Genomic DNA, 24494 nt, shown 5'->3' with positions numbered 1-24494 from the left:
ATTTCTTTGATTACTTTACAGTAGTTTGCAGTCATCTTGAATTCTTGATTTCGTTTCCCTAGATTTCTTTTTCGATTTAGTTAAATTAACACATTCAAATCGGAGATTAATTTAATTTATTTTCTTGTTTGCAACAGCTTCGAGAATGCTCGCGAGTCTTGCCAAACAAGACTAGGGTTGCTACTTGCTAGACTGAAATAATTCTTCTTTAAAAACCAATCCATACTTACAAATGTTTCAAAACTTGTTGGGGGATCTTCGCTTTAGTTTGCACCTAAAAAGGAAGGCACACAAAATCTTTAATGGTATCCTGATCATGGTGGTCTGAGAAGAAATAATATACAAAATTTTAGAAAAATTATATTTATTTCTTCACTCCAGGCATTTTATGAAATAATCATTAAATTGAAATCAAATACCGTACAAAAGTGCATCTATTTTACGGCATCGTTCTTGGCCAATCGCCGTCTTTTTTTCATGTGTGCCTTTTTAAATAATTATACAGCTGTTAATAAGACAAGGTAAATAACTGTTATCGGATTACCTGGAGAATAACGGTGAATTCATGGCGTTCCAGCAGTTCGTAAGCAACGCTCAGTAGATGAAGTATTGTTGGATGGAAAACATCTCCTCCATAGGCCAACAAATCTAAACCAAGCTCTAAGCCCATTCCGTAGTCCGATTCATCGTTAGCATACTGCACATAAGTCACCAATTCTTGAAGGGCATCACTGTTCTTATTTTGTTCAGACAAATTTGGGCTTTCAACAATTTTTTTGCAAATTTTTTTTATGTTAGCTGAGGAAGGAGATAAAAATAAGTTTCAGTATTTAATTCACATGAATTAACATGAAAAGAAGTCTTCTTACCATCTGTCTCTGGAATTTTTCTATAACCAACTTGGGTTTTTTTATCTACAGGAACCACAATGCCACATTCGTAAAACGTCTTAGCAACCATGAGCTTCTTTCTCTTTTTTAAAATCTCACTCTGGGGCTCAATTATGATATCATTTTTGTTTGCCCAATCTTCTAATTGCTTTTTCAACGTAGCCAGTTGGCTTTTTTTAAACGGGTCGGCTTTCTTAATCCTCGCAGATATTATCTGACTACATATAAACATGTAATTAATTATATAACCTAGAGTGATGTGTCTGCGCGTTTCAATTTTCTTTTCTCAATACATGCATACCTTAGAGCAGAGAAGAGATTATCGCTCATGGGAGTTAAAACACAGCCTTCTGATTCCGTGTTGGAACCAACAAACATTGGCATTTCATTTGGGACGTCACGGAAATACCCTATATGAAATCCTTTGCTTAGGTCATCAATCATTACACACTGAAATAGGATATTAAAGTTAAAGATCTTATAATCTGGAAATAGGATCATTTTTTTAGTTTAGTTTCTACCTGAAATTCAGGTGGATCATAATAAAATCGCCACTGTGTCAATGAATTGCCGCATTTTCCCTTTGGTTTACTTCTGTTTGAGTTTTGTTCAAGTAGTTGAAATGGACCAACTAATTCTAGTCCAAGAGAATCCTTAAATGTTTCTTAAGATGGCCATTAACTCAGAATTTAAATAATGTATATTGCCTTAATTTATGTAGCTTACCTAAAGTATTTTTTGAACAGATAGATTGGCAAAATGCCCAGAACTCATAAAAATCATCTGGCATGTCAACAAGGAACTTAAGCTTTATATTTTCCTTCACATCTTCAGGTGAAGGTGGCAATTCATCATCAGCTTCCAATTTAGTTTTCTGGGGCTCACTTTCCTGATTTGCCAAGAGATTATTGCTATCGTCAATCCCAGTTTGTTTTTGTTCTACAATTTCAGTTGAGCCTGAAGCAATCACACTTTCATCAGTTGTTTCCCCCTTCTCATCCTATAATTATAAAAATGTTTGATTAAGTAATACTGTTTCTTTTCTTTGAAATAGTTACTTCTAATTTAGGCCTAGGTTTAACGACGACGTTGTCTCTGTGAGGATGCCGAAATTTCTGTATATGATTCAGATTTTTTTGGTAGCATTTTTCACCATATTTACAGAGAGGTTTCTTCGGTTCGGTGTCGCTGTCTGATGACGCTTCATCACTTTTAATTCTTTTTCTCTTCAGAGCTTCGTGTTTAGAATCCATTCTTCCTGCCGCTGATCAACGAATCCCCAGTTTGTAAAAACAACAACATGCTTTGTTGCCAGTTTTTAATTTATAATTATTGATTTTTGAAAGCGCAAATTTTAGTCTTAGTATTTGCAGAGCCATAGATGGTATGGTATTTGTATTTTACTTTATTCAGCTTTATTCTCCTAGTTATTTTTGTTTTAATTTTACTCTTTGTAATCCTTCTGGGAGAAAAATGTTTAGTAATTAATTCAGATTTAATAGTTAATCTAGTGATCGTAGTTTAAACTATAGCTATAGCTATTGACAGCATGCGTACCGCTGTAGGTTGTACACGTCACCATTTGTAAAACAAAATTTTTAACCGAATCTTATAGGGTTAAATCATCGACAGGTTACAAAATTGAATAACTTTGTTCTTGTTGGTTGTAAATAAGTATGGCATAGTACTACCATCACAAGTATCGTATCTACTGTACAAAATTAACGCAAGAGGAATGGTTCCTAGCTCTTTTGGCCTCAACGAATAATTGAAGATTGCCTTATATGGTATCTTGAAGTGATACTGCACTACAGGATCCCAAATTACTTTGTTTCTTTGTCTTTCACAAGACCAGATGTTGAATTTGACGTATAAAATTGCTGATGTATGGCACCCGCTTTGTAATTCCAACCGTCGGCCTCCTTTTCGGTACATTACCGGTACCGTCAATGCGCTGCTATGAATTACTTCTGTCTATTTGGGTTCCATGAAGTAGAAGCTCTGAATTAAGTCAATCAGTTTGATGGCATTTAAATTACGAGCAGACACGAATGGAGGTTGTTTAAAAAGCTGCCAATAAAATTCTAGAAACACCACAAAAATTTGTACGGCGTATACTTTAGGCATGTACAGAACAAAACAGCTCTTTCCCCAATTTCTTGAGAATTGTTGATCACCTTTGCGTAACCAAAGTAAGAAAGAAAAACCGTGGACGCAATTTCAGGTGTTTCAGCTTATCTTGTTCTCCACGCCAATCATGACGGCCGAATCAGAATCAGCCTGACTGCCTGAATCATTTTGTGGTTTGCGGTTGATTTAACGAGGAAGGTCTGGGTCAACTTGGCCCGTGAAGTTACTGGAACTAGAGGCCACCTTTACCTTTTTTGGCCGATGGCGTTTCGGAGAACAAGACACGCTAACGAGTTTCTTGTGGTTCATCCATTTCCAGGTATTGAGCAAAAAAAATATACAGAATTGTGAATTTTAAAATGGGTTAAGAGTGGTGCGATTGGAATGGTTCCGTGTTCTTCGAATATTGGGTTTCACAAAAAAAAAGAGCCTAATACTGGCTATTCTCTCTCCCAAATTACTCATTTCACAAAAAAGAACAGTTTTATATTAACAATGTACTATTCTCTAGTATAGTCTTCGACAGTTCTTTTGAACGTCTCCATAAGCAATTCCCTTGGTTTTAAGAATCGGCGATGATTTGTCGCTCCGCAAAACAATTCAAGAAAAGTAGGCTATCGTATAATAGATATTTGGTTCACTGTACAGACTTGATGGTCTATAAAAGAAAATGTGTCATCGTAGTGTCTTTATCCCCCCTCCCCCCCCCCCCCCCAAAAAAAAAGGCTGTAATAAATTTCTTTGTCAAATCGGCTTAGCTCTTCCCTGCTGACTTACATCTTTGCCAAAAAGTTTATACCCGCAACAAATCAAAAATATTTTTAGTTATCTTTACACGAATTCCTGGAGAGAAAGTACGCAATTCTGTGAGAACTAGACTACCAAGTAGAAAATCAAAATTTGATGGTTAGAATATAATATTTTACGTCATTTAAATTTTTTCTGCGCCGATAAGGACCCCTCATACGCTTTTTATGTTACGCAAGCATGAAAAAAGCCATGAATTGAATTGAGTCCTTTAACGGGAACTATTTTGTCTTTGTCTTGTTTGTTTTTTATAGCAAAAAGAAATGCAGTGACGGAACTTTCACTCGGTCCTATACTGGTTCGCTGCGATCGGCGCCCATTTTCTGTCACGCTATAAGCAAAAGCCATCATCTGAGATTCTTGCGCGTCATCAGTCACGGACAGCTACTTTACTGATGCAAAACGAGGGAAAAAAAATGGGGAAGGACGAACCGACTTGGTAAAAGTGATAAAGGTCTGAAACCACTCAACTGATTCAGATCAGTAGAAGACATCGACTGGATCGTATTTGTGTTTACCGATTTCAATCGGCAATCTTCATTTTCAACGAGAGTAGCACAAGGCTTCCAGAGCTGTAAGCCGTAATTTAATGGCAAAAAGAAATTCGCAATGCTCAATCGAGTGATACGACCAGCCATAAACATTGTCAGTGACGTTCGACCATCAGTGCTGAGGTACCTGCAAATTCGACGACTCTTGCGATTGAGATGGATTTTAGAACCGCCGATGAGTGCTTCGAGGAAAGCAGTTCGCCATGCTGGGCGTACTATTACGGATGCGAAAGACTGCTGAATTTTGGACATCAGGGCATTATCGTAAGTTTGAGATTTTCAACATTTCCTTGCCGATTGGTTGGCGATGGCATTTCTCCTGTATCGTAGCATTTCTGACGTCGCAGCTGGTCAGAGCGATATCTGCTCGAGATAGTCCCTCACAGTAGCGTCCGAGATGCCACAAATACTATAAATGTTCGCCATCCTTGTTGAGAAACGGAGAAGGGTTAAGAACAGGGAACTTATTTAACTTGACAGGTGAGCGAGGACGGCAGCAAGACTGTGGTAAATGTGCCCCTTGCCCAATCATCATCGACAATCTCGACCATCTTTCAGCAGGTTGACTTTAATGGTAAGTCTCGTCGAACTGCTGAGTTCGCTGGGTCTGGACGAAAATAATGAGTAACATTATTCTCTTAACCTCTTCTTTTTCTTCGGCTCCCCGATTGGTAGAGCGTCGATGGCCACCGCTGAATTATGAGACGAGCGACGAAGAGGAGCTCTCGGCAACATTTGACTCTCTCGGGCAGGATGAATTGGACGTCCATCAATTCGAGGCCATGGCTGGAGCCAGTGCGACCGACGAGAGTTGCCGTTACTCAACGCAGAGTTTCCAAGATTATTCTTTCAGGGCTGCTGCTGCTGCCGTCGTTCCAGCGCCGTGCTCCCGACAGCGGCCAACCATCGTGAGGTCAAACACCCCGCCCCCTCTCGGGAATACCATTACACCATTGCGGTACTATACATACTATCATCGAATTTGCTCACGCATAGCGAGACTGCGAGAGTCATCGTGTTGTGCTGCTCAAGGATATACAAATCACGTTGTTTATACTTTAACACATGCTATACAATCCGTATTTTTGTTTCGTGGGGGGTGATTGGATTGTCAGAGGGAACCTTTCGGTCGTGCTCAGCGCTATCTACTGCATCTTCTTGTACGTATAGACTTGCGACAAAGAATGAGAATGTTCTTGGCTTTCATCTCTCATATCATCGCGCTAAAAATACCTGCCTTCTTTTTTAACCTGTCGGGCGCAGGGTCACAGTGGGCGTGGTGATTGGTGTGGCCGATTTGATTTTGCCCGACAAAAACATTGGAGAAGTAGGTCGACAACTTGCTCAACATTTCCAACGTTAGTTTTGATGAAAATTGCGGACACTTTTTCTTTGTTTTTTTGTTTTTTTGTGGTTGATGGGGGAAAGATCTTTAGCATTTATCTACTCATTCCTGGACTGGTTTGGTATGTCGTTCTCCATATCGATTTGCGGCGACACGCTGTCAACGACCATCAACAACCCGCATCGTGGACTGAGCCGGATTGCATGAGTTGCCATTCTTTGGATAGCGAAAGATTCTCTACGACTTCAGCTGTCAACGGCTACACATTTCGTCGCGGCCGTCACTCGGGCAGCTTCTTTTTGAAAATAGGAGCTGCAGGCAATCAAAAGAATAGACCATAATGCTATTATAAGACTTTAAATAATAATTAAAAAAAAAAAAGAACGAGCAGAAAAAAAAATGATAATGAAAGCGCTCGAAAAAGAAAGGAATACAAAAGGATTACTAATTTAACGCAAGTGTATCTCTCTCACTCTTTTTGTCTTCAGGATTTTGTTTCGGACATTTAATACACAGCTGCCTGATGCTCGCCCGGCAAATACTTCACTTCACCAGCCAAGATCCCACGATACAAGTACATTAAATCCTCTTTACAGCACGGTCATAAAAGTCGTTTGGATTAACAGCGCTTGCAATTCGTTTGCCGCAACTTGTTTTTTCTTCTCTCTTACAGCGCGACTGTGCCGACACGACCGCACTGATCCTTTATCTGCTGCTGCCCGTTTACTCATTTTACCAGCTATTCATTCTCTTCAAATACTCAAACGTAATGTATACACACACACACGTACAAGGTGTAGTGTCAGTTTTCTGCTGGCCGCCAAAGAAGATCGTTCAAAAGCAATCAAACAGATGAACGGAGCTTCTAATAGGCACTTAAAACGTACACTACAGGTGATGATTAATCGATGGAACGACTTGGCCCGTTTCGCCCTCATGCACTCGATGGCTACCAGTCTCTTCTTTTGGTTCTGGAGTGTTCGCAACGAAACGGTCGACAGTCTACACCACCGGCGACTCCTAAAAGATCATCAACAGAAACCCGAGACCGAGAGTGACACCGCTATTACGACGATGTCGTACCTAATGAATCTGACTGGAGAAGGTATGAAAAAAACACATATTAGATTTTGGCCGTTTTCAATTTCACTGCATTTCACTTTGCGAAAGTTAAATGCCCCTTGTGTTCTTATTTTGGAAGCTATAACTGCATCTATATGTGTACACGCTTCTATCCCTCGTAGTCTGTAATTTACGGCCATAAATTCTCGCTCTTGCTTTCATATCCGTGTCATTATTATCATTTGTGCCCGGTGTGTGTGTATTCCGTGTAAAATATAATCATGGCTATAGAGTGACCGACACAAATTTCCCCTTAACGAACGCAGAGTACACCAACAGCAACTCAAACCTGATGGGGATGCTGTGGAATGGCACCGTCCTGAGCGCAATGCGCTGCGCCGAAGGCAGTGACTTCTCCGCTCTCATTCTCTCCTTCTCGCCGTATCTTTATCCATTTAGCATCGAGTACAGCATTTTAGTAGGTACGCATTATCTATGACGGGTGTGCTACTACCTCGTTTCTTTTTCCTTTTTTGGACTTTCAGCGCAATTACGTTTAGAGTATCTCGAATTGAATCTCTTATTGCCACATAGCCCCGAGTGATCTAGCTGCCAACTTTAAAACTCTTATTTTCTCTTTCTGTCGCAGTTGGTATTTGGTTCATAATGTGGCAAAATGTTGGCAAAGTGGACGATACTTACAGATCGGGCGACGGTAGCAGGTCAACCTCTCCGAGTCGTAACAACCATTACGACCATCAACTGCTACTACGTAATCATCTGGTTATTCACGCTGATTGCTCTTCGGCCAACCGAGGCTTGTTTGCTGGACTGGTGGTCATGGTCGCCACCGCCGTCAGCATTATCGTTTTCTTCCTAGCCTTTAGCAATCGCCGTTACGTGACCACCGTATGAAATTCCTATTTACTTTATTTTTTTAAATATCCTTTTGTTCTCATTTTTTCAACTAAGGTAAACTAAGGTAAAATGATCAGCATCACGTCCTTTTTCGTTTTTTTTTTTTTTTCATTTGGCTGGAAATGGTGTCTAATAAAAAGGGCATATGGATCGGTCTTGTCTCAGAGTCAACGTTGCTTATTCTAATGATTTGCGCCGCTGGCTTGGCGTGCCGCCAACTCGCCGTATTGGACATCAACGCCAATCCTGTCTCCCAGCTCGACGACTTGCTCCTCTTCATTTGCATTCCTTCCTTCTTCCTTTATGGCATTTTCAGTATCGTCCCCGCTATGGCCTATTCCAACTACATGGCACTTTTCGTCGCCATCCTCCAGGTAAACAAATAAAGAGAAAATAATTTATAGAAAACCCTGACTGGAAAAAAAAAAAATAATAATATTGTGCAACTCAATTTCCTCGACCTCGATTTCGACTGGTCATTCCCGAAGGTGATTCAAGTCATCCTGCAAACGCCCACAATCATCGACGGCCTGCGCCGCTGCAGCCGCAGTGTCGAAATGCAGGCGTCTAGACCGGGACGAGAAGTCATCACCTTCCTCATCGTTTGCAATTTGTCCATGTGGTTTATGGAAACGCTGGAAATCAAATCCTACGAGACCAATATGGACCGCATCCATTTTTACGGTGAGTGGCTGGTTATTGGAGCCAAATGGACGCATTCATCTCGACTCAATATTGACACGATTTTTACGACACGCGATCAGGGCACCCACTTTGGACGCTGCTCAGTCACGTCACTCTGCCATTGACACTGTTTTATCGCTTTCACTCGGCTTCGTGCCTGGTCGACATCTGGAAATCTGCCTACGAAGCACCAGAACAGTGAGAAGGACTTGGGTTCCTACTATACGTGAACAAATTTCAAGTGTAATTCTGTTTCGCTCGCGATTTTTAGCGATGATGAGGCGGTCCCTCAACTACGCCCTCCCGTGTACAATACCCACCGTTCTCCAAACAGTATTGTATTTTTTGAAAAAAAAATGTAAAGGAGAGATGTATGGAAAAAGGAATGATGGATATGAGCCAGCAGAAATATATCGGCGCGTCATGGTACTCGTTCCAAATGCTTCCAACGTACAAAACACACACACAAATAAAAATATTATCTAGAAAAAATATTTAAAAAAAAATGCTCAACATTGAGTTGTCAGTGTTTGGGGAAAAAAATAACGATGATGAAATTGAAAAAAGAAAAGAAACAATTTAAAAAAAAACGAGCGACCTCATTTTCGATTAATTTTCAAATGCAATTCTGTATTCCGTTCTCGTAAAATTACTCTTTCTTCGTCAAATGTCAGCCACATGGACAAATACACTCATGTGATAGTAAGGTAATGATAACGTTATCATTATTGCGTACAATGGCTTTTTTAAGCACGTCATATATATCCAGTTTTGGCTGTGTGAGAAACTCGTTAGCGGAGGGCGGATCGTGATGAATGCAAATGAAAAGTTTGGAAACGTCCCATATGTCCATCACACAGGAGGAGAAAAAAAAATCGGCAGAAAATTAATCCGAAAGAAATCCCCCGGCCACCGTGACTCGGATGATATTTAGCCTATAGGCGTACGAGGTCGTGCCATCAACATCCCCCTTCCCACAGACACACCTGCCTGTTGGCTGTTGGCTTCGGTGGTGCGTGTCGAATTGATCGATAGCTCGAAAAACAAAAAGAAATATATAAGCTCATTGCTATTTCATTTGGCTTTCATCTACTGGTTATGAGAAGTTAAGAAAAGAAAAGAAAAAAAAACGAAACAAACTCCGATGATGAATAGATTCATCCCGGAAGGTGTCGTGATACCCATCTACGTCCATCATTGTTTACCGAACTTCTTTTTATTCAATTCACGTTGCGTGATTACATTATAGAACTGCTCTTCTTGTAGATACAACATCATTCCCTCCCTTCTCTGGATTCCAGACAGACCAGCTCAGCGCTTGAATAAGAAGCTTCCGAGATTGCACACAACAGCTGGATGAGCGCACCTTTTCCCATGGCTGACAATAATAAAAAGAAGATAAACAGGAAAAGGAGGGAATTCAAGACAAAAAAGAAAAGAAAAAAAAGAAGAAGAAGGCTATCGCGTCAAGTCTTCTCGAAACTCGACTCGGCTCTCGACACTATATACAGTGAATCAACTGTGGACAAAGCCACAAGAGCCATGAATAAATTTCAGCGTCGTCATTGTGGCCGTTATTAGAATTACAGAAGCTATGGCTATCAGCAACTGTACTATAGAACTTCCCTCCCAGACAACCGCCTCCTCCTCCAGCATTATTCCAAATAGGTCAGGCCTTCCGAGCCTGGACGTTTTTGGTATTAAAGAACTGTAGTAGACTTCTTCTTCTTCCTCTTCTTTGCTTTTGCCACTTTCCAACTTAATCATAGACATTAACACAACACACACGCTCGGCCGGGGCCAATTTATCGCCCACTCCATTAGACATAAAGATAATATGTATATATAGAAGAAGAGGGCCACAACAAATCTGCTAGAGTAGGAAATTCAAAATGCGCACTCCACACACACAATAGACTGTGCCGGCCGGCCCCTCCAATCACAAAACGATAGAAAATGAGATTAAGCTCGAATGTACACGCACTATTTCACCGGGCAGCCCGTTGGCCGGGTACGACTGTGGCATTGGAAGACGACGAACCAGCAGAGGACGGAACAAAAGTGACGATAATGGACACGAAGGCGGCCAAGAGGAAACAAGCCGAGACACTGTAACGCAACAGTTGGAGCTTCTTCTGGCGCAGAGTAGTCCACTGTTCGGTGTAGGACGACGTGTACGTAGCGGCCGTCTTGCGCCACTGGATCAATTGCAGATGGGTCCATTGTCTGGCCCTGGACAGCCAATTGAATTTCGCTCCCGTCAGACGTCCAGAAGATTCGCCCGACTCCCGACGGTCTAACAACCCGCTGGTGGTATGTCCGCTGCTCCAGCTGTGGCTTTTCAGGCCGCCAACCCTTTTCGTTCAACAATAAACCATAATCAAACATCATCACGGCTGCATTCCCCACTGCGAATGCCAGTGGCTTGTTCCACATATATCTATCAAACCGGGCGACTATAATAGCAACAAATAATTACCCCCTTCTTCGAATCGTGACCGAAACGCCCGGCCCAGCAGTCGACGCAGTTGCTTTAGCGCTAATCCTCGGGATTCCCGCGGCCGCCGGAGATGTTGTTAGCGGCGGCGGCGTCGATTGCGTCGCCGGCAAATGAGCCGACGCAAGAGGCGGGATGGGCGAAACAGTCCCAGGCTGCTCACGATGCTGCTGGTCGCCCGCTTTGATTGAAGACGCAGAAAGTGGCGGGTGGTCGGAATCCGTTGTGTCTTCCCGCTCTTCGACTATCGCCACGTTGGACACCGGCAGGTCCTTGGCGGCCGACGATTCAGACACTCGGGAATTCGCAATGACCAACGGAGGCGGTTTCAGAGAAATTCGACGAAAAGGAGCCGCTGGGAAACTCGCTCGTCGCTTACTGACCGGTCCGCCAGCCGGTTGCTGCTGATTGGCAATTCCACCTCCTCGATCGGGAAGATTGGCCAAACATTGGGCCACGTTGACTCCACTTTCTTTGAGGATGCGCTTGGTCTCTTCAAGCTCGTGGTGTTCCTTTTCCCACTTGCGCTTCATTTGCAAACGAAAATGGACATTAGAAATCGAAGAGGTGAAAGCAAAGAAAGAATCGTAATTGCTCGACGTTACTTTGATGTGATCGACGTAGAGGATAAGGACTTGAACGGCGGCGCTCAATCGGGCCTCGTATTCGACGGCGCCCAGCGATTCAGCCGACGAGCTGATCCTTGTCGCCGAACTGTGCACCGCGTCCAGTTGATTGGCCACTTTGATGAAGATCTCGTTCCAGCCGCCGCTGCTCAAGCTGTAAGGGCTGGCCTGGCTGTTACGGGCCACTTCTTGCTTTACCGACTGTATTCGTCCCGACCGATCGTCGTCATAAACGCAAAAACAAAACGAAAACACACGGTGTACATCATCTCTTTTAACTCGAAAGCGGAGAATTTTGCTTCTGTTACGACTCCTTTATTTTTACAACAACATCTTTTTTAAATATATAAGGACCGACCGTTTCGAACTTTTTTACGTCCATTTTTTCAAACAAGTCACAAAATGAGATAACAAAATGCCCAACTTGTTGGCATTACGGTCGAATTCATGCGACGAGAATTAAGTTTAAATTGTGTTCGCTCCGTCACATATACGACAAACAAAACAATTTAAACAAAATTTGAGTTAAATTTGATGGAACTCAACGCTGGATTCCCCGTTTTAAGTGTTGTGATTGCTGAATCGAGTTTCAAGAAAAACTTCCTTAAAAGACAAGGTCATTACGACCTGAATTTCAAAGCAAAACGAGTTACTACAGACAAAAGAGACTGGCACGAAGCGAAATTGGAATGAAAACAAAAGATTAATGATGCAGTAGCTTCGAAAAAGGTGATGACGAAATTAAGTTTTGTACTAAATAATGGCTAATGCGCATTCGAGACGGCTGCTAATGGTGCTGCTGGCTGATTGCTCTATTTCTGGCCCTCCCCAAATTGGTTTGTTTGTGTATAGCTAGCTGGCCCCTGTATCTAGGCATCCCCGACCTGTACGGTGAAGTCCTAATCGTCGGGACGTGCTGACACGAAATTGCAAAAGGCATCGCGGGCAGGAAGTCGCTCGACAGTTACGATTATTGTTACTGTACAAATTCGTGTTGCTTTTCTCGGTCTTTTCACTCCCGACGTCCGACACAGAATTCTGATGGTGGGCGACGCTATACCACTGACCTTGCGCAACGGAGACAAAAAACAACGAAACTTACGACAAACAGCGAATGGAGAACGCGAACTTCCTGACTCAAATTGTTTTCGACGAGGTCACGCTCGGCGTGTTGGTGCTCCAATCGCTGACCGAGGGTCAGATTTTCCGTGCGGATCGCCAAGCAAATGGCGTTGTACTTGTCCTCCATCTCCTGCTCCGACAAAGAGTACATCCAGCTGTTGCGCTGCTCTTCACGCACCGACATCCGCCTTCCATCGGTGCTACTGCCGCCACTCGTGAAGCTATTCACAAAAACCTGTTGCTGTGGGTGGTGGTGATGTTGGCGTTGGCCAGTCAATCCGAATTTGCGGCCAGGTTTGAACGCGTAAGATTTGCTGCCGTTGGTCTTGGCCGATTCCGCCATTCCGGCCGAAGCAGACGACGTCGACTCTTCGTTAACGGTCGACATCGGCGACCTATCCATTTCAAGAGAACATCCGGAACGCACTGCTGAACATAAAACAGGTGGCTGAGGAGAGGGGAAGAAAAAAAAAAAAAAGAAAGCTCCGGCTTTAATATCACACACGTCCGCACACGAGCGATCTCCACTCGAGACTGAGCTCCGTTCAGTGCCGGGCTCCGTACTTGTATGTACGTAATACGCTTCACGGTGGTTAACACTGTTGCACGCACGGACATATACCGTCAGGGTTTTTTTTTTCTTTTTCTTTTCTTTATTTTTGCCTCGTCAAAAATAAAAACGACTACCTTTTCTTTCTTGTCTGTTTCGTCCTCTTTTTTCTAACTTTTTCCATAATTTTGTTTTTCTCCATTTCTTCTTTCTTATTTTCTCTTCTCCTCCTGCACGGTGTAAATCCGCCCGTGTCTCTTTTCGTCTTCAAAGGCAACAAAGACAGAGTAGACTCGGACCATAACGTTCGTTGCCCCAAGTTCCATTAGTCTCTTTCTCTATTGGAGAAGTCACAAAAAAAGGCCAGCAGTGTCCAGAGTGGCACTGCGTTGAACTCGAGAAGAAGAAGAAGAAAAGATTTAGAGAGACATGGGAAAAAAAGGAGGTCCGGGACACCATCGAGAAATCAAGGCGCTGAATCGAGAATTACGACGGACGGACGATCTAACACAACAACTCAAAGTCGTTCATCATTCGGTTATATAGCTAGGAGGGTAGTGGCCCAGTACGTCGCAACTGTCTGGTCACCAGCCCGCGTTAGATTCTTTATTTTTATGATACAACATTCAATTGAAACAGAGTGGGTGAGTTGCCAGAAATAGAACAGACCGAATAAAAGGCTTTAACAAAATTTGGATAACAAAATAGAGATGGCGATTGTCAAAATAAAAGAGTCCGCTAGATTTTCCTTCACGACTGGGAAAAAAGAAAAGGGCGAGCGGGTGTGCAAGAAATCATTCGCGCCGCGGATATTATCCACGGCTTTGACTCATGGTGTCAACCGTACGTGTTCCGCTGGATGACGACGGTTTCCCACGACGGCGTTTTCGCGCAACAGGATACTCAACCCCAAAACTGGAGAACCTCCAGTGGGGGCGTGAAAAGAGGTTGGGCGTTAAGAAGACCAAGTGGAGAGACGGGCAAACAGAAGACAACAAACCCGCAAGTTCTCTTTAGCTACCACACTATACGACATAGCTTCGTGTGTGTCTTGTGTGTTCGTGGATTCGTAGAAACAAACCAAACAAAAACCCGAAAAAAGGATTACAATTGGGAAAATGGCTTCCACTTCAATTATTTTTGTCGTACCTTTTTTTTTGTTTCTTTTCGAAGAAGAAAGAAAAAAGAAAAAAGAAAGAGAAGCTTAAGCTACACATTTTCTGTTACTCGCCCAGTCATTAGAACCCAGCGGAGCGTAGAAATGGTTTTTCTTGGCAAAAGTTACAACATTTTCCACATCCCACGAAGTAATGACTACGGTATGTATTTTCTCCCGGTTTACTTTTTTTTTTTCTTCCCCGTTTCAAATACAATCCTTCCGCTCCCCACGCAGGCAAACAAAGAGCTTGACGCATTATTTTTTCTTTTGTGTCTTATTTGACAAACCGTATATGCAGCTGTGTGACAGGTGAGCAGCGGGAGGCTCCGTGATGATGATACACAGTCTGTATCACCATCCGTATAAGGGATATATCAGTGCCATGTGTTTCTCTAGCTCCATAGCTCCCTAGCTCGGCTATTTTTTTTCTTAAATTTGTTTTCTTTTACCCCCAAAAAGGAACCCAGAGGAGACGAGCATTTTATAAAAGAAAACGCCGAGTGGGTCGTCCATTACGGCGGACAGCAGAAGCAGCCCAGCAGTGGCGGCCTTGTTTTCTCCTGTGTCGTGACGGCAATACGCCGCCGTCGGATTAAAATAAATGTGTCTGTGTGTGCTTCTTTCTGCGCCGGTCCGCCTGTCGTCTATGTAAAAAACCGAACAGGAGACGGAAGCTCCCAAAAAAAGAAAAGAACGAAAGAAAGAAAACAAAAAGTCGCGAGATCGTATAGAAGTAAAAATGGGGAGCGCGGGAATACTGTTAAAAAGTAGAAACTGCTAAAAATAAAATAATAAAATCTGTGTGTGCATTTTAGCTTTGTCGACGTGAGCCAACCGGGAATGATTCGACAATCCAAAAATTTCGAACTTTTTTGTTTTTCTTTTTTTTTTTTTACGTTTAACGCGATATCATTTTATTTTTTTCCGTCTACTCCGCGTTCTTTTTTTATTATTTTTTTTTCTCCGTCTGCCACGCGCTTCGTCTCCCGTCTCTTTTCGTTCCCGTCTTTGGCGGCTGGTAAGACGTCGAGACGCCCCTTTTCTCACGATAGGAAAAAAAGGCATTTAAATTTTTTGTTTTCTTTGGTTATTTTGCGGGTTTCGTGAACATGGAAATGATTTCTTTGATTTTGGAAAACGATCGGGTCGAAAAAGCATCAAACAATAATAATTTAAAAGAACAAGTTCTAAGAGGCTTAAACAAAAAGAAACGTAAAGTGCCGATATGGCCAGCTGATGACGTAACTTAACTAGCATTTCTCAGGGCAGCAAACTTCGCAGCGGGAGTTGTTTCTTTCTTCTTTGATTTCTTTTCATTTCATTTCTTTTCTTTCGTTTCCCTTGTCGTTGTCCACATGATGCTGGGCTCACGCACTATGGTTCCGTTCAGAGTGAAAGCAGCGCGCCCCGAGCGTCTCCCTCCCGTTTGCTATACATTGCGCATTCGTAATAATATTCCCCTTTTCTTCTCGGCCGCCTTTTTTTTCTTTTTTTAAGGTCTGTGTGAGTAGTGTATACATAATATACCCATGTCTACTGTACATACTTATGCGCATTTCCTTTTACGCCGTTCATTTTTTGAAATTTTACGTCTCGCCAAGTCAACAGTGAAGGCAAAAATAAACGACCACGACAGAACGATCAATATCACTCGATAGAAATTTTCGCTTTCACGAAGACATCCGAGTATTGAATTTTTTCTTTTTCTCGATGGATTTTGATCTTTTTTTCTTGTTTGTCGGCGACGGCGCATTTTTTGTGGCGACACGTGTCGATGTGAACACCAACGGCCCGGCCCTACCCCATTCTCGTATTCTTTCTCGAGAAGTGACTCCAATGAAAGGGTCGTAGCTCTTCATTAGAGGAGAATTTCGTCATTGTAATAATGGGTCGCCCGATACGAATCGGGCCAAGTCTAGCTGGTCATTTATTTTCGTTTCGTATAGACTTTGCGGTTACGTGTCGTTGTATTCTTATCGTTATATTTTTGTCTTTTTTCATTGAGAGGCGTTCAAGCGCTGTCTGACTTTCCCGGCCCATTAGCCACGAGCAACGGACGCCACAAAAGTTTGAATGAAAAAGAGGGGAAAAACAAAATTCTTGAAGAAATGAACAAAAAAGGAGAAACAAGGGTGCGGAAAAAAATTTAAAATTCTTCGTTCTATAATACGACTTAAATGGCAAGTATGAACCTATAAACTGTTGGAAGTGGACAAGAGCAACAATAAAAAATATGGAATGGATTTAGACACGACCTATATCATTTTATTTCTTATCCCGTCTTGGGAAACTGACAAAAGAAATGATTTATCGCTCAGCTTCGGGACAACCTGCTGTTTGCTTCGACGTCTTCGTGTCATTTCTGCCAACGCAACTCCATTACGACCGTCGGACCGTCTCATTTTAATATGTGTCTGCCTGAATAATACACTAGACTAGCCAGTTACATGTTGGCCAGACCCAATAGAAATTTATTTCGTTTTTCTACATGCGTCGAGCCGGTGGAAGATTCCTCGCGTCATGCTTCGATAGAATCACAGAGGGTTCTCGAACGCATTAACATTTTCAAACCTCGCGCCATTGGCGAGCGAAGTTAAAAAGAGAAAATAAAATTTCGCGCACGGTCATCCCGTCGGGCAGTACCAAAAATAACAGCAACAAAGTGACTGAAAATGCGGTAGTCACGAAGGAAACATCAAATAAAAGACCCTCAACCTCGCCGATGAAAAGATGACAACTTGTATGTATAAAACAAACTGCGATCAATGAAGAGGCGATGTTTACTTTGGTCAACCAAACTACTGTCGGCTCTTTAATTCTTCGATTCACTGATGGTGAGAGAAGCTTTCACAGAGACCGGTATGTACGCGGTACTTCTACCGTTTGGCGTCTTTCATTACCGTCTCAATGGCAGCGTCTGATTGAATTGTTCACGCGGGGTGGGAACCAGAGAAAGAGAGAGAAAGAACTACGACAGAGGGAACGAAATAATAACGGTAGGGAATAAGCCAAAGAAAAAGTCAAAAGGTTACCAGAGACAAGGCAATGAAAGGGTAGAGCTAGCGCTCGAGTATAAGCCAAAAGAAGAAAACTTCTTATGTTACAGCCCACTGCGGGAACGAGCCCCGCATCATAACGCTGAATCACTGGGGCCACTTAAAAAAAAAAAAAAAATGTTTGACATTCTCATCCATCCAAAGGCACGCATTAAGAATTTACGATAGGACGAAACGAAAAAATATTTCTTTTTAAAAAAATGTCTAAAAGCCTACAAAATCGCTACTAGTGCCACTTTCATCCGGTGCGTCTACGCAATTGCGCATTTTCTCCGACTTAAATTACAACAATTGATTACGCGGAGGTCTCCGAGAATTTTGCGGTTGGGGGAGAAAGAAACGAATCTGAATCGAGGAAGTTTCTTGTAACTTGGTGGTGTGTACGAGACTGTGAAAGGCGAAAAACGAGTTCACACGAAGCAAATATCTCACGAAAGTGACACACCACCACGAGCAGCAGCAGCAGCAGAATAGTATCACGGATCGCCTTTCTAATAAAGCGACTGTGTTGTTGTTTATATCGCCCAAGTCCCCACACCATCGTGCGATCTAACCTCTTCTAAATATCTCCCGCCTTGCTGCACCCACGGGATTCGTGATAACGACTTGGCCCTCCATTTTGTTCCTCTGTCTTGTTTCACTCGTTTCCCCCGTTTCCCTTTTTGAACGTTGGCGGAACAAAATACACACACACTGTGCGCAGCAGTTCCCGTAGACAACATTTCGCTCAAGTGAATCCGAACGAAGCGCCTTTGCTTATACTTTCTATAGACGGCAATTACAGATATAGACTCACACAAAGTAAAGACTAGCAGCTGATTATTGAAGATTGGTTACGGCTATTATATTTTTTGTTTTTTGGGGGGGAACTAGCCTCTCGAGTCGAACAACGAAAAAAATGGTACCTGATTATAATAAAATATAGTGTAACAAAAAAGGGAAATATAAAAGTCTTTAACAGCTGGTTAATTTGACAGCGGGGAAAAAACCCGTAAACCACACGACTTGCATGTGTACTATTTTCAGAATGTATTTTTTTTTGTCGTTTTCCATTAAAAGGTCCTGAGGAGCTGTGTGGCTTTCTCCGGCACTGCACTTTACTGTAATAGAAGAAGAAGAAGAAGAAGAAAAATGCTGTTGCCCGGAATTGTGTTTTGGTCTTTTTTGTTGTCTGTTTCGACAACAAGAAACTTATGGGCCAATTAAGCTTCTTTGACATAATCGGCCAGGAAGACTAACAACAATAGCAGGGGGAATAATGATCAAAATGGCGTGGGAACTTTCTCTGTGTATATCTTCTTGCAGTTGTTACTCTTCTTCCACCACACCTTTTGCAGTCGGTGTAGGAATATAGCCTACGCAAACAAATAAGAAATTTCAGCTTTCTCAAACGACCGGCCTTCGACTAGCTCCCAATGCATCTTGCCATCGAGTCCGTCTTCGATTGGAGAGTATATGGAGAGGAATATTTACCTGCCCATCACCGAGAATACACAGACATCGAAAATAAATAAAACGAAAGAAAAAAAAGCTGTTCCCTCCCTTCGTCGTAAAAGAAAGAAGAAGAAGAAGAAGAAGAAGAAGAAAAAAAACCTAAAGCGCGTGCGCATGCATAAAACAGATATTGCATTTATTCGTGTGGGAGTAGTTGTTGAGATGGGTGATCATTTTGAGAACCAAAGCATCAAGGGCTCGAGCCGGATGGAACGAGGGGAGTTTGAGATTTCCCAATTATATTGAAGATAGCTTTCATCTTCATGAGAGCGTATAGAACAGCAATTCAAAGTAAAAAATCACGAGAAAACAAAGGAACTTGAAAGCAACCAAGCCGCTGGCTCACGTTGCAGCAGTAGATTGAACCCTCTAGCCGACCATCCAGTAAATCAAATCTCAGCATTGTATACAGTGGTAGGAGGTCTCCTTGTTTTCTGTTTAGCCTTAAAACAAAACAAAAAAAACCTGTGTATGCGCCGATCAACGGAATCTGCTGCGCTTCCAAGGGCAACGTAGTCGACGCTCATTCACCAAGTAAAAAAATAAATAATAATCTGAGACGAGACGTTGGATTGTTGCCGGTTGTTGCTTTATCCGACCTAACTACAGTACTAGACCATCGTGATTTGGATTGCAAACAAACGAACTTCCCTGCCTGAAAAAAGTTTGACTAGTCGATGTCCTTGTGTTGGCTAAATAACTAAAAGGAAAATAATAACACGCATAGGAGGATTTAGAGGAGACTCCCGTGGCATCCAACCGACATCGGCACACGCAGACGTTGGGCTCCAGAGATGTTAAAAGAGAGGCACATGCAATGCGCTCTTGACCTCGATGACGCAGCCTCTGCGGGTTTGGTGCTTGTGTTTGTTTTTTTTAAGACACACGAGGATCTTCGCCACTCCGACCTTCTATCTCTTTCTTACAAGAGTTACGTTTACGGTCCGGGGAAAAACGCTTCAAGAGCCATCAGCTAAATATTATTATCAAAAAGAGCGATGCCTTAGAGGCTCAGCAACTTGATCCAAAATCCAGATCGAGGGCGAAACGCGCAACAATAACTTTCACATTCATTCAGGCACAGCGATTCATGACCGCTGTTTATATGGTTTATTTTTCGTCGAAGACGTACCAAATCTTTTATAGCAAATCCTGCTGACTTTTTTAGCTTTCTTTCGTTCCGTGTTGAACGATCTTGCAGTGCCGAACCGATCTTAGAACCATATCGGTCGATATGCACAAGAATAGTTTTTTGAGGTTTGAGCGTTATCCAAAGACGATCCAAAAATATCGAACCGGGCTTAAACATTCAAAATAAAAGAGCGGCATTGACGTATCTACTGCGCTCCACTTGATTGACAAATAGACTGTAACCTTTCTCGGCTGGAAAATCGACAAATCCAAGAAAAGATTATTTTGTTTTTTTTTATTTCTTTCAACGACGACTGGCGAACAACGTTTGAATAGACGACACGGTCGACGGTGATGAATAATCAATGAATGATTGGTTTTCACTAGAATATTCGACAAGTTTGTTAATGAGGAGAGGGTCGTGGAAATACGCCTTTTATTTACCTAACAAAAGAATATCATTTTCAAAGGGCGTAGGGATAAGAAGGGGGGAGGGAGAAGGGATGAGGCCTTATATTGAAAATAAATATCGAGCATTAAAGCAGCCATCAAAACCTTCAATAAATGGCGTTTAGATACGTATATTTAAAGGCCATTCTCACAACACGACTCGTCGCCAAATCGTGAAGGCCAAAAGGGTCTGGCGTCGTGCTACTACCACCGGAGTCGAATTTTCGAAAGTGCGGCCCGGCCAGCTCCGGCATTTAAACTTAACGCAGGGGGAACTTTCTAGGTATTATATAGCTAATAATTCTGAGTAACGAAAGAATGCTCATCAACTTTGACTCGCTGGGCCAACTCGCGTACAGGCAGAGATAAGAGAAGGCATCCGCTTTAACAGCTATTTACATCTCATTACACAAAGAGCAGAATAATTGAAGAGCTTCTGAACCCACAACGGGTGTTTGGGGAATGCTGTCTAGTGTCGTTTCACAACAAAATGATTTTACATGGCAGATATTTACGAGCCATTCGAGGAGAACCCAAGATTCTAATTAAAAGTAGGCAAATAAAGTGTCACGAACGCAATTAAAAGAATCGGGCCCTTAACCAATCTTCATCAATATCCTGTTGATTGCATCCAATTGTTTCCACGCACAGACAGCCCAATATTTTACCATTAGATAAGGCATTTCGGATGAAGGGACTGCAGCATTAATCTATTACATTTTCTTTTCCAGCGGCGTCTCACAATGGGAAAGGGAGCGTGCGCACGGGAATTGGAAATGAATATTGAAACTTTTGTTCCGAGTAAATAGAAAATTTGATGATACAAAAGTAATTAAAAATAGACGAGGTGATTTTCTTTTTAACTCAAATGAATTCGCTTCAACGAAATGTTCGGCTAACCACAAAGTCCGACGCTGCGTATTCCAAAACATTAATCGCAATTCAACGAAAATTTTCCGTAATTTCACTCAAATGTTGACCAATGTCATAAGGGTGTTGTAAAAGTAATCCTTTTATTTATACCTTTTACAACCCAGTCGTAACTGTTGCGTTAAGTGTAGTGATAACTCTGTGGACTTATGGAGGCCTAAACCTTATTCATATGGCGTTTCCCAGGGCAATTAATCCGAGTATGTAGGTCGGGCGTCGGGAGACGCCACCATTTCCATTTTAGTAAATCAAGTATTTCAAAAAAAAAAAAAAAAAAAAAAAATTGTGGAGGATGCTTGCTATAAGAATTCCTATTAACGCTTTTCTCATTCAAAAAGCGAGGGTCACCCGAGGAGAAATTCAAATAATCCCAAGAAAAACCTAGTGCTTCCATCTGTTGCCCACTGAAAATAGCTTGCATCTCGGTTTTTTAAATTTGGCATCTGAAATGAAAATACGATACCATTGTGAACTTGTAATTTGATACTGACAAATTCGACTAGTATCAAATTCCGGCAATCCAGTCTAGTAAAACTGCCGAAACCGATACTGTAACTCGGTAGCTTGGCAAAGAGTTGAACTTGTTCTAAACCCGTTCTCATCATCCCAAGCTATCATAAGCACTAGTTAGTTCACACAATTATCTGCACGAAAGAAAAGAAAACGGCAATCGGTTTGGGACCACTTGGGATCACGAGCTTTTGTGTTACGAGTCTCGTATATTCAACGCTTATTGTTGCAAGAAAGACAAGAAAGGGCGGTATTTTCAAATTTGAACGCTGCTTTCGGTTTGCAACAAAGGAGTAAAACCGGCCTGACGCGGAATCAAATTAATCTCTTTGATGAACTAGCAGATCACACGGACATTATGTACGTAATCTGATAGTAGGCAAGAAAATGATCAGAAGTAAGACGAGAAGCTATGATACATTGACAAACCCTTTTCTTTCAGCCTTCTTTCAGGTTGGTACTACCATTTAAAGCAAAGATAGATGCCAGATGGCGACCGAGTCCAGTTTATCTTCTTATTCGCTCCTTCAAAACAGACAGCAGGGAGGTAGTGCGGAGCGAATAAAACAACATTCAAGATTCAATGTAATTTATAAGTGGATTTTTGAGAAAGAAAAAATTCATTTTTCATTGGGGATCGCACACGAAGCCGTTTGTTAAAAAAAAAAAGAAAAGAAATTCCCAGTCAACAATCGAAAATGAAACTATTAGGATGGGTTACTAGGTTCCATATGCCGCCTTGAAATTTACGGGGTTAAGCAGTTCGCGTCTACGTAGAGAACTCTCACGACCCCCTCGACACAAAAACGAGCGGCAGCAGCGGCTGCTCTACTCAATTCTGCGCGTATGAACACGGTTATTCTATTTGCTCAATCGACAATTAGACATGAAGCATTGTCATAAAAAAAAGTTACGTTTCCGGTAGCCGGGGATAACGAGGATTTAATATCCTTGAAATAGCATTTGTCGCATCGGAGAGGGAGTTCTCGAGACGACACAAAAGAGAATATCGGCCGATCATCAAAGGAAAAGAAAAAGAATCAAATATGAAGAATTACAGGAAGGCCATATGTACTGTTGACATCCAGTATAGCCTTGCACTGGAGAAAGTGAAAGGATTGCTGGCCAAGAATAGGCTCGTTGAGCCGTAAATGGCCCAAGATGCCCGTGTGTATCTCTCCCAATGCCTCATTTACGATTGACACGGATACCTATTGTAGACTAGGCCTACTTCCTCTTGATCATTGTACCCTTTTTCAAGAGAACCAAGTTCTCACCATACGCTACAGCACGTACTCTTTTACAGGAACCAAAAAAAAAAAACAGCAATCAATTGAGCAGTTGTCAATAAATTATGAAATTTTATAATACCGTATAAAACTTGTAGCGTAACGAAATAATACAGAAGATCATCGAAATTAATGGTGAATGTGTCTTTTCACCAGTTTCTGTTAAAATAAAATCCCCCACTCTTTTTTTAACTTCCGTCCTATTTCCAATTTTGTATTTCAATCGCAAGGCTTCAATCGCATTCAAGAGCAAAGGCAAGCGAAAAGTAACACTGGCACAGAGAATCGCTCCCAGTCCCGCCAAGCCGCCCCTCCTAGCTTTGCTGTCCGTCCATCCTCCTCTTGGTGCCCATTCTCATGTTACCTGAGCAACTTCTTTATTTATGGCAAGCGATTGAAAGGCACAGGTTACTAGTTCGAGAGTCGAAGGAGAGGGTCAACGCGTTTGCCGACCGACGACCGTCCAGTCGGCAGTAACAACTTCCTGCAATTTTGTTTAGTCGACTCAGTTCCTTCCTCTTATTATTTCCGATTCTATTGTACGTCTTTTCAAGACTGACCGGTATTGACTGTGACATGGCCTGTCTGTCAATGCTGACAATTTTGGAAAAGAAAAAAAAAACCAAAAGGAAAGAAGAACTTTTTCGGGGAATAAAAAGTATCGGCAACATGATACTTGAAGAGCAATGCCCTATTCTACCTCGTTGACATGTTGCAGTGCAAACTGCCACCGCAGATTTATCACTCAGCGGCGGCAAGAAACGACTGACGGCCACAGAGGACAGACGGGATAAGATAGATGTCCTCAAATCAATAGGTCGTTCAAGAAATAGAAAAGCGTTATTCAACAAATAATATGAAGCGAATTTGTAACTTTGCCAGGCCGACACTATAGCCACAGGAAGCCAGTTAGGTAACACCCCCTGTGTATTCGAAAAGTTCGATTTCTTTTTTCAGGTATACGTTAACTGGAGAAGGATCGTTATTGCTTCCTATTCGTATAACAAAAACAGTTTCTTGATTTCCTTTCTAGTGCGTGTATTCGACGGCACAGAATGGCTTCCCATCAGTCGCAACAATACGCAGTTATAATATCGTCAAAGAAGACTCGCTTCCGCGAGATATGGGCATTGTAGCAATCTGTGCCCATCATTCTGGCGACAGTAGCTTGCAACGGTTGATCCTTTTGTACAAACAATGGACTAGGCACAATGTATAGGTGGCAAAAAATATTTGAAACGACGTCGAGTTGACGTGCAAGCCTTCATTCAAATTCGGTGACGCAATTGTTCT

At 42.2% G+C, this 24494-nt stretch overlaps 4 protein-coding genes across 10 annotated transcripts in view; 2 read left to right on the top strand and 2 right to left on the bottom strand.

Annotated features, from left to right (window-relative positions):
* LOC124344219 (extensin-2-like) overlaps positions 1 to 24494 on the top strand; it is a 271667-nt gene that overhangs the window by 16368 nt on the left and 230805 nt on the right. The gene's annotated exons all lie outside the window — the stretch shown is intronic.
* LOC124344172 (histone PARylation factor 1-like) lies at positions 48 to 2193 on the bottom strand. 6 transcript variants are annotated; one of them, XM_046797647.1, is made up of 8 exons: positions 1949 to 2192; positions 1617 to 1890; positions 1412 to 1554; positions 1192 to 1340; positions 870 to 1108; positions 545 to 798; positions 420 to 485; positions 48 to 324 (listed from the first exon to the last, which is right to left on the bottom strand). In XM_046797647.1, the coding sequence occupies exons 1-7, from the start codon at positions 2141 to 2143 to the stop codon at positions 435 to 437; spliced, it is 1305 nt and encodes a 434-aa protein (XP_046653603.1). In that variant the 5' UTR covers positions 2144 to 2192; the 3' UTR covers positions 48 to 324; positions 420 to 434. The 6 variants fall into 6 exon arrangements, with proteins under 6 accessions (XP_046653603.1, XP_046653605.1, XP_046653604.1 ...); XM_046797649.1 differs by having other exon boundaries at positions 425 to 485; XM_046797648.1 differs by having other exon boundaries at positions 50 to 274.
* Positions 2864 to 9252, top strand: LOC124344164 (proton channel OtopLc-like). Of its 2 annotated transcripts, XM_046797636.1 has the most exons (14): positions 2864 to 4642; positions 4859 to 4952; positions 5054 to 5336; positions 5494 to 5538; positions 5642 to 5705; positions 5807 to 6297; positions 6397 to 6489; positions 6618 to 6828; positions 7112 to 7267; positions 7435 to 7694; positions 7844 to 8077; positions 8192 to 8387; positions 8468 to 8585; positions 8659 to 9252. In XM_046797636.1, exons 6-14 carry the CDS (start codon positions 6247 to 6249, stop codon positions 8747 to 8749), a joined length of 1410 nt encoding a protein of 469 aa, XP_046653592.1. In that variant the 5' UTR covers positions 2864 to 4642; positions 4859 to 4952; positions 5054 to 5336; positions 5494 to 5538; positions 5642 to 5705; positions 5807 to 6246; the 3' UTR covers positions 8750 to 9252. The 2 variants fall into 2 exon arrangements, with proteins under 2 accessions (XP_046653592.1, XP_046653591.1); XM_046797635.1 differs by having other exon boundaries at positions 5054 to 5538.
* LOC124344157 lies at positions 9585 to 13298 on the bottom strand. Its single transcript, XM_046797622.1, has 4 exons — positions 12613 to 13298; positions 11490 to 11711; positions 10867 to 11411; positions 9585 to 10742 (listed from the first exon to the last, which is right to left on the bottom strand). The coding sequence occupies exons 1-4, from the start codon at positions 13033 to 13035 to the stop codon at positions 10376 to 10378; spliced, it is 1557 nt and encodes a 518-aa protein (XP_046653578.1). The 5' UTR covers positions 13036 to 13298; the 3' UTR covers positions 9585 to 10375.

Source organism: Daphnia pulicaria, chromosome 6, assembly GCF_021234035.1.
Source record: "Daphnia pulicaria isolate SC F1-1A chromosome 6, SC_F0-13Bv2, whole genome shotgun sequence".
Lineage (NCBI taxonomy): Eukaryota > Metazoa > Arthropoda > Branchiopoda > Diplostraca > Daphniidae > Daphnia > Daphnia pulicaria.
The sequence above is the reverse complement of the archived record's forward strand: the minus strand, read 5'-3'. Positions and strand labels throughout refer to the sequence as shown.

Coding starts and splice junctions, on each gene's coding strand:
- LOC124344172 (XM_046797647.1), bottom strand. CDS start 2,143: ATGGATTCTAAACACGAAGCTCTGAAGAGAAAAAGAATTAAAAGTGAT. Junction 1,891..1,948: donor AACCTAGGCCTAAATTAGAA/GTAACTATTTCA, acceptor TTATAATTATAG/GATGAGAAGGGGGAAACAAC. Junction 1,109..1,191: donor AATCTCTTCTCTGCTCTAAG/GTATGCATGTAT, acceptor GTTTATATGTAG/TCAGATAATATCTGCGAGGA.
- LOC124344164 (XM_046797636.1), top strand. CDS start 6,247: ATGCTCGCCCGGCAAATACTTCACTTCACCAGCCAAGATCCCACGATA. Junction 6,829..7,111: donor AATGAATCTGACTGGAGAAG/GTATGAAAAAAA, acceptor TAACGAACGCAG/AGTACACCAACAGCAACTCA. Junction 8,586..8,658: donor GCCTACGAAGCACCAGAACA/GTGAGAAGGACT, acceptor CGCGATTTTTAG/CGATGATGAGGCGGTCCCTC.
- LOC124344157 (XM_046797622.1), bottom strand. CDS start 13,035: ATGGATAGGTCGCCGATGTCGACCGTTAACGAAGAGTCGACGTCGTCT. Junction 11,712..12,612: donor TTCTCCATTCGCTGTTTGTC/GTAAGTTTCGTT, acceptor GGACGAATACAG/TCGGTAAAGCAAGAAGTGGC. Junction 10,743..10,866: donor GTCACGATTCGAAGAAGGGG/GTAATTATTTGT, acceptor TTGAACGAAAAG/GGTTGGCGGCCTGAAAAGCC.